Source organism: Entamoeba invadens (genome assembly GCF_000330505.1).
Source record: "Entamoeba invadens IP1 unplaced genomic scaffold scaff_1105074725643, whole genome shotgun sequence".
NCBI classification, from domain to species: domain Eukaryota; phylum Evosea; order Mastigamoebida; family Endamoebidae; genus Entamoeba; species Entamoeba invadens.
This window is the reverse complement of record NW_004191777.1, coordinates 52,868-60,426: the sequence shown is the minus strand read 5'-3', so window position 1 is coordinate 60,426 and position 7,559 is coordinate 52,868. Positions and strand designations below refer to the sequence as shown.

At 35.6% G+C, this 7,559-nt stretch overlaps 3 protein-coding genes across 3 annotated transcripts; 1 reads left to right on the top strand and 2 right to left on the bottom strand.

Moving 5' to 3' along the window:
* Positions 1–569: 569 nt before the first annotated feature.
* Positions 570–2,934, top strand: EIN_079290 (mitogen-activated protein kinase mpkC, putative; the record flags this gene model as incomplete). The annotated part of the gene is made up of 2 exons (XM_004184315.1): positions 570–998; positions 1,090–2,934. 2 exons carry the CDS (start codon positions 570–572, stop codon positions 2,932–2,934), a joined length of 2,274 nt encoding a protein of 757 aa, XP_004184363.1.
* Positions 2,935–4,341: 1,407 nt separating this feature from the next.
* Positions 4,342–5,458, bottom strand: EIN_079280 (hypothetical protein; the record flags this gene model as incomplete). Its single annotated transcript, XM_004184314.1, has 2 exons — positions 4,342–4,982; positions 5,152–5,458. 2 exons carry the CDS (start codon positions 5,456–5,458, stop codon positions 4,342–4,344), a joined length of 948 nt encoding a protein of 315 aa, XP_004184362.1.
* An 847-nt stretch (positions 5,459–6,305) lies between these two features.
* EIN_079270 (ankyrin repeat-containing protein, putative) lies at positions 6,306–7,136 on the bottom strand (the record flags this gene model as incomplete). The annotated part of the gene is made up of 1 exon (XM_004184313.1): positions 6,306–7,136. The coding sequence occupies one exon, from the start codon at positions 7,134–7,136 to the stop codon at positions 6,306–6,308; it is 831 nt and encodes a 276-aa protein (XP_004184361.1).
* Between the last annotated feature and the right edge of the window lie 423 nt (positions 7,137–7,559).

Sequence of the window (7,559 nt, the reverse complement as noted above, 5' to 3'; positions counted from 1 at the left end):
TGATAATACAATGACATTTTTATTGTTTTTTAAAATAACAGTTATAAACTATTTCAAATATCCCGAATTGTTACACATTTTGTAACATTTTCTTAATTGAATGGATTATTTGTTTAACAACTAATAACATATTAGAAAAAATACCGTATTAGGATCCCCGATAATAGCACAAAAATACGACCGAAAAAAAACATATTTGTTTTAAATTGTTCCGTTTATTTTTAAAAACTTCTTTTAACTACTACTAATTACAAAAATTAATAAACTATTATAACATATAGTTTTTACGAAGAAAAAAAGTTTTTTTCTTTTCTTCTTCACAAGCTAACTTCCTAGGCTTTCAACCAGCTGCAAATATTACCAGATTAGAGAAAAGTGAAATGATTTCGGAACTAAATAAAGTATTAAAAAAGATGTGGGGTGGTAATCGCCACGAAATGGGATGATTAGGCTCCCGGAATTGCAGGTCCTTGTCGTGCAACAGACGAATTATTGCTCATAAAAACAATTTTAAGATTATTGGTTTTGAAGTTAAGAAAAAATAATTTCCATTTCCTTGAAAACCCATAATGACGAGCTGCTTTGTGCGATACGAAGACATCCCCGGCTGTCCCATGGAGCGCGTGAACAACGTGACAAAGCAAATTACGATCGGGTATTCTTTGCTTCTTCGGAAGTGTAACCACACGGCGTCTAAAGTCCTAACCGACCCCAAAACGCCAACTGGTAATTATGGTCTCGACAACGAAAACAACGATTTAATAATAAAAATCGATGACATTTTGGGGACAGCAACTTCACTCGAGGGCGTCGAATACTCGATGGACGAGAAGTCACTCACGCGCTATAAAGTGGTTCAAATGCTTGGGCAAGGCACATTTGGGCAAGTCATTAAGTGTGTCGACATGAACACGGACAAATGTGTTGCTGTTAAAGTCCTCAAAAACAAGCCCGCGTATTTCAAGCAAAGTCTGATCGAACTTACTGTCTTACACTTCGTTTGTTGGTTACTTATTTATATCGAATTAAGAATACAATTGGAGAGTTATGAATACATGTAATATAACCAATCAAAAGACTAAGCAATAGCTCAACAATTTCTATGACAATTCTTCACATAGTCGTGTACTGAAGATGGTCGACTACTTTATGTATTACAACCACATCTGTATCGTCACAGAGATGCTTGGAATCGATTTGTATGAGCTGATGCGCCGGAACCGGAACCACAGCTTTAGCATCCAGACCATCAGAAAGTTCATTCAACAAATATTACGCGCTTTATTAGTCTTAGCTAAGGGTAATATAGTCCACTGCGACATTAAACCTGAAAACGTGTTGTTAGTGGGCCAGACGTCCAAAGTGAAGTTGATTGACTTTGGAAGCGCCTGCTTTGAGAATTACACGTTATACAGTTACATTCAGTCCAGGCATTACAGAGCACCAGAAATAGTCTTGGGGCTTCCCTATTCATGTGCGATTGATATGTGGAGTGTGGGGTGTATGACTGCTGAATTGTTTTTAGGGTATCCACTGTTTGGAGCCACCAGTGAATACAACTTGTTGTATAAAATGATTGAGATGTTGGGGATGCCGCCAAACGAGATGTTAGAACGTGGGAGTAAAACGCACAAATATTTTTATAATGAAGAGGGGACGTTTTTGTTCAAAGAACAATTTGAGTATGAATATGAGAATAATTTGAAAGTCCCTGAAAACAGAAATTACTTCAAATACACCACTTTAAAGGAATTAATTATGTTGAACCAAATGCGAGTATCAAACACTGAGACAATGTCTTCTGAAAAGGTGCGAGAGTGTTTATATGATTTTTTGTGTCGTTGTCTTGCATATGATCCGAAGGATCGAATGACTCCAGACCAAGCTTTGAACCACCCATTTTTAACAGATCGTCCATTGGAAGAATATATAGTCCCTCCACGTCTCTTTCCATTTGTCGAGTATGGAAAAACAATGAGTCTGGATCAGAAAGACTTTGTCCAAGTCATGTTACAAAAGATGCCCGAGCTCAGGTACATTAGAGGAAGCTATAACACACAACAGTACTTCAAAATATTTAAAATTGCATTGAACAACGGACATGTCGTAAACATCATGGCTGACTCGCCGATGCGCGGGACTATCACACCACCCTCTTTGGCTTCTGTTTTTAGAATCACTATAAACCCGGAAGAAGAGGAACAACAACGAAGAATGCTCTCTCCGTTACCACGGAAGGTCGCAGTCAAGTTGCAACCAATACCAGTGCGCCCGGATTATAAAGACTCGCGGTCGTTCGTGTCAAACCCGCGCAAAATCGACAAGAAGGAAAAGGAACGACTGCAAGACAGGAAGCTTGGGGTTTCCCTTCCGTCATCTTTAGAGTCCTCGCCATCAAAAGAGTTTGTTGCTCGTGCCGAGAAATTACAAAAGAAGGAGGAAAAGCTTGAGAAGGAGCGGTTGAAACAGTTAGAAAAGGAACGAAAGAAAGAAGAGAAAGAGCGCGAGAAAGAACGTAAAAAGGAAGAGAAGAAAAGTCGCTCAACGTCACGTCCTGGAAGTAAAGGGAACAGCCGAAGTAATAGCAAAGCAAGGAGCAAAGCAAGTAGTAGAGAACCAAGTCAAGAACGTGAAGAAAAAATCGAAAAAGCTAGTTTGGGGTTTTTTAGACGTCACAAAAAGACGGCAAGCGACATCGACTTGATCAAAAGTCGCCTCGAAGAAGAAAACCACCGAAGTCAAGAAGAGAAAGAAGTGAGTGTTAACGAACAAGAAGAGAAATATGTTGTCGAGCCAGAACAGCCGAAGCGCGCAGACTCTGTTGACACCACCAAAAAGAAGAAGTGGGGATTTTCACTGTTTCATAAAGACAAGAAAACAAAAGGGACTGCAAGCAAGGACTCTTCTGTTAATTCTCAAGATGAAACTATGTAACAATAATTGAATTCATTTTGTATAATTCTTCTATGCATAAGAGTTATTAGTATTTAGTTATAATATAATTTATTATATTATATTATATTATATTATATTATATTATATTATATTATATTATATTATATTATATTATATTATATTATATTATATTATATTATATTATATTATATTATATTATATTATATTATATTATATTATATTATATTATATTATATTGTTTGAACGCTTAAATCTGGCACAAATGAATTTAGGAAACCCGCATTCGTTTTTTCTTTTTCTTTTAATTTACAATCATTTACTAAAAATACGTTTTTGCTTTAAAAACATCAGACAATTAACAGATATCGTGCTGCAGCAATTGGAGATGTTTATGATGCAAGGAACTTGGAAATTAAATTGAGAAACTTAGAAACTCGACATCAAAGAGAACGTGTACGTATTAATACAAAAACCACAAATCCACTTTTTGATAAAATTGATGGTGTGGTATTCATAGAATTGATACAAAATGCATATTCTGTTGTTTCAGAACAAAACCGTACCAATTATCACCTTCACACGTTGAAAGTTGCTTTTTGTTGTATTCTTTAAATGACACTAGAAAACGACGATAAATTTACACGCGATGTTGAGATAACCGATCCTGTATTATCTGCAATTATTGATTCCTATTGTGATAATTGATTATTTTTCGAAATGACAATTACAATTTTTTATTACCAAACTTTTTAGTGAATCGTGTTTTGCTTTTTAGGACAAAAATGGGGTTTTCCAATATGCCAGATTAAGCTTACAAACAATATTATATTATATTATATTAATAATCAATTACTTATTTATAAGAATTGTTTAGTTTTTGTTGTTGTACTTTTTTTAACAGTACTGACTTTTATTAATGTCGAATTGTAAGGAGACCATTTTTCAAATATTTTTTTGTGGTATAATGAATTGAAGGATTATTCCAAATAAACTATAAATAATAAGTGGAATATAGTTCATCAGCTATTTATTGTTATTTACTCGATTATTTGCCAAATTTAATCTTGAAAAATGGCACCCATTTTTTTGGAAAGTTGTTTATTTTCATTGTAATGAAGGCTTTAGAAATTTTCATTCTATTTTCAGATAACCTTACCGCCTCTTAAAAAACGCAAAACATCATTATCTTAAGCAAAACGGTTCTTTCTGTTTTTTATAAATACTTGAAATGATCTTTTACTGTTATTTGTACTCCAATAATTATACTATTGTCGAGTATTTCTGTTTTTGGTAAATACAATCAAATACTGCAGAATCCTAACTTCGCTAGCATTCTTCTTTCATTCACTTCACAAAAAAAAAGTGTTCATTGCATTAACCCAGAAATATCATAAAAACAATCAAATCACCAATTCTTTACACCAACTACTTCTCATCCACTACAGCAGACCCATCCCCCTCTAAGCTTCCCTTCCCCGTCTTTCGTTTTTTTACAGCAGTTTTACTACGTTTTCTCTTCACGACTTTCTCCTCTTTTTTCGTTGTCGCCCGCACCTTTCCCCCACTTTCTTTTTTCGCTTCCGGTTTAAGTTGAGTCAACAAGACATCGTCCTTTGTAGTCTGTGAAAGTCCATCTTCCACTCCGGTAACACTTTTCTTGTCGATTTTTTTGCGGCGCTTTTTCTTTTCAGGCTCGGCCTCATTTTTTTCTTGTTTCTCGACCTTTTCTGGTTTAATTGGGTCCGGCACCGTCGGGTCTTTTTTTCTCTTCATCACACGTTTCCCCGTTGACCGTTTTTTTCTCTTTTCAAGAGGCGGCTCAACAACAATTTCCTTCTCTTCTTCAACTTTTTGCTTTTTCTCAACTTTCTTGCGACCTCTTTTCTTTGTTTGTGGGGGGACCGCCTGTGCGGGTTTTTGTTGTGTGACTTCCTCCGTCTCGCTTGCAATCTCCGTCTCCGTGTCGTCGTTCTTGCCGTCTTCCTCTTTCAACGCAGTGACTGTTGTATTTGGAGAACATACAATCTCCTTCTTCTCGTCCTTCCGCTCAACTTTCTCGACTCTTGCTGTTCGTCATTTCCACTCTGGCCTAATTCGGTTGTCAGTGTACAACGACTGAAACATTTCTATTTTAAGAATCCATTGTTTGGGTTCTTAAAATATGACCTTTTGTTTCACTGTACAATACATCCACAACTTATATTACCGCCACAACACACAGTTAAAAAAACAAACGATTGGGTTGACCTTGTTGAGGTTGGTTTCCAAAGCGATCGTTGATACTTGGAAGTGTCTTTCCGCTGTCTCCTCGTTGTGTGTCGAATAAAGAGGGGAGTTGATATCCTCTGCATTTTGGAAAGATGTCCAAGTACGGCATATTCCCTTCCAAAAGCCATCTCTCCTCTTGCATTCTTCTAAAGCGCTCATTCTCACGTCTGAATTGCTCAAGTTGTTGTTGGAAATACTCCGACTCGACCATATATTTGTCTGGAAAGTTCTTTGCAAATGGATGGGGATATGGTGGATACTCGCCCTTTCTCATGTCTGCGATTTTACAGTTCCTTGTGTTTGAAAAACCTACGAAAAGCATTTACCCCAAAATTATTAATTTTTGGGCGTTATGAGTTATATTTTTTGACTTTGTCTTCTTCACCGAATTACACCCGCTATTTGCTCTCCTTTGCTGGTCTTTTTGAACAACCCATATCTTTTTTTAAGACTTCTTTGAAATGGTAAACTAACACCGATTTTGTTTAAAGCCAAATGTGATTAGAAAATTGGTTTTTTATTCGAGTCGTTGAACATGTTGTATTGTTTCTCCAATTCAATTCTCCATTTTTTACTAATAAAAATAAAGTTATCTGATTTTATCTGTTATGAGATTAATTTGGTTTGTTGGATGGACAGATTGAGAATTCGTAAATAAATTTCGTGTTTTAATTGATTTGAAAAAGTATATTTTTACTGTTTTCTTTGTTCACCTTTTTTTTAAATAGAGCATTTTCGCTATAATGGTTATTTCAAACTTCCGTAGAACCACTTTTTTCTTGGTCCAAAAAATCCAGTTCCTTAACGAGTTGTGATATGACGCTCTGTTTTTACAAATATCGCAAAAAACCCGATTTAACAATAAATAAATCAGTGATATATTATTTAATCAGTTAATAAACTGTTTAAAATAATTCAGCCAAAATATAAAACTTTTTTTGTCTTTGTGTGGATTTTTGGGAAACTGTTCTCGCAATATGAGTTTATTCCCATTTGCACAGGGTTTACTATTTTGTGCGATTATATCTATGATTCGCAATAATGGGACCACAAATGGTAATTCGTTTTTAGAAAATGGATAAAACAGCTCGGTTTGTGTTTTAATCATAAAAACAAGTGACTTATGCCTGGCGCACATCTTCAAAGTCATTCTTGTCCTTCGTAAAGTGCACTGGCATTGTATTGAGGACTTTCTTATAATAATCAAGGTCATGGGTCAAATCCATCATTTTGTCAATGTTCTTGTCAAAGTCTGGGTGGTCGGTCCCCTTCATTGCAGCAGTCATCAGTTTGATCATGTTTCTATTTCTGTTATTCACTGCGGTGCCAAGTGGGGTAAACCCGTGTTGGTTCTTGTGGAAGAGACACGCGTTCCATCGCAACAGCACCTTCGCAACGTTGAACGTGTCTCTTTCGCAGCACAAATGCAACGCAGTATTGTTGGTCACATCTGTGTGGTCAATTCCAATTCCATTTTCAAGCAAAATATCCGCTACTGTTGCGTTACCACAAATGGCACAATGGTGAAGGGCGGTCCGTCCTGAATGATCTCGGTGGTTGACGTCAATTCCTTTGATTCGCAGGAGTTCAGTCACAACATCGTCAAACCCAAGTTGGATCGCATATATCAGTGGTGTGACCCCATCTTCGTTTACACAATTAACGTCCATCCCAAGATTCGCCAACAACCCAAACATGTCACCTTGTCTTCCCTTTACCGCGACGTGTACCAATGTGTTTCCATCTTTATCAATAACACACTGGTCTGCTCCCTTATCTATAAGCTCCATAACACGGCTCTGATTGCCGTCAAAGACAGCTTGAATCAACTTATCTTCGTTGCTCCCTACCAAATAAGTGTATAAGCTCGACACTTTTTCTTTCACGGTTTTATGACCCGGCTGGGTGGTCACGTCGCTTTCGAAGTCGTCTACGATCGCCTTCTTTTTCATTGTTCTTCTTTACTTTTCTTGCGCATAAACGCCATTTTGTTCCGTTTTTTTCAATCTTGTTGTTTCATTATACAATTCTTAATTTATTTATTCAAATTTAACAAATATTTAATATTTTTAATTTAAAAAACAAGAAGATATCTTTCAGAAATTCAGTTTAAAATGTTTCTTAGAAAAACTAGAATTGTTTGATTAAATTAATTAAAAAAACTATAGTCAGTCCGAAAACAAAAAAAAATCTGTTTGGACCGAAAATTGTAAATTTTCAGGATGATTAAAAAACATATAAAAATAGTTGTTTTACTTATAATAAATTTAATGAAATTTACAAATTTCCCATATTTTAATTGATTTGTGTGTAAAAATTTGCTTAGAATTAACAAATAAAAAATAACATTCAAAAATTGACTCTGTATTATTATG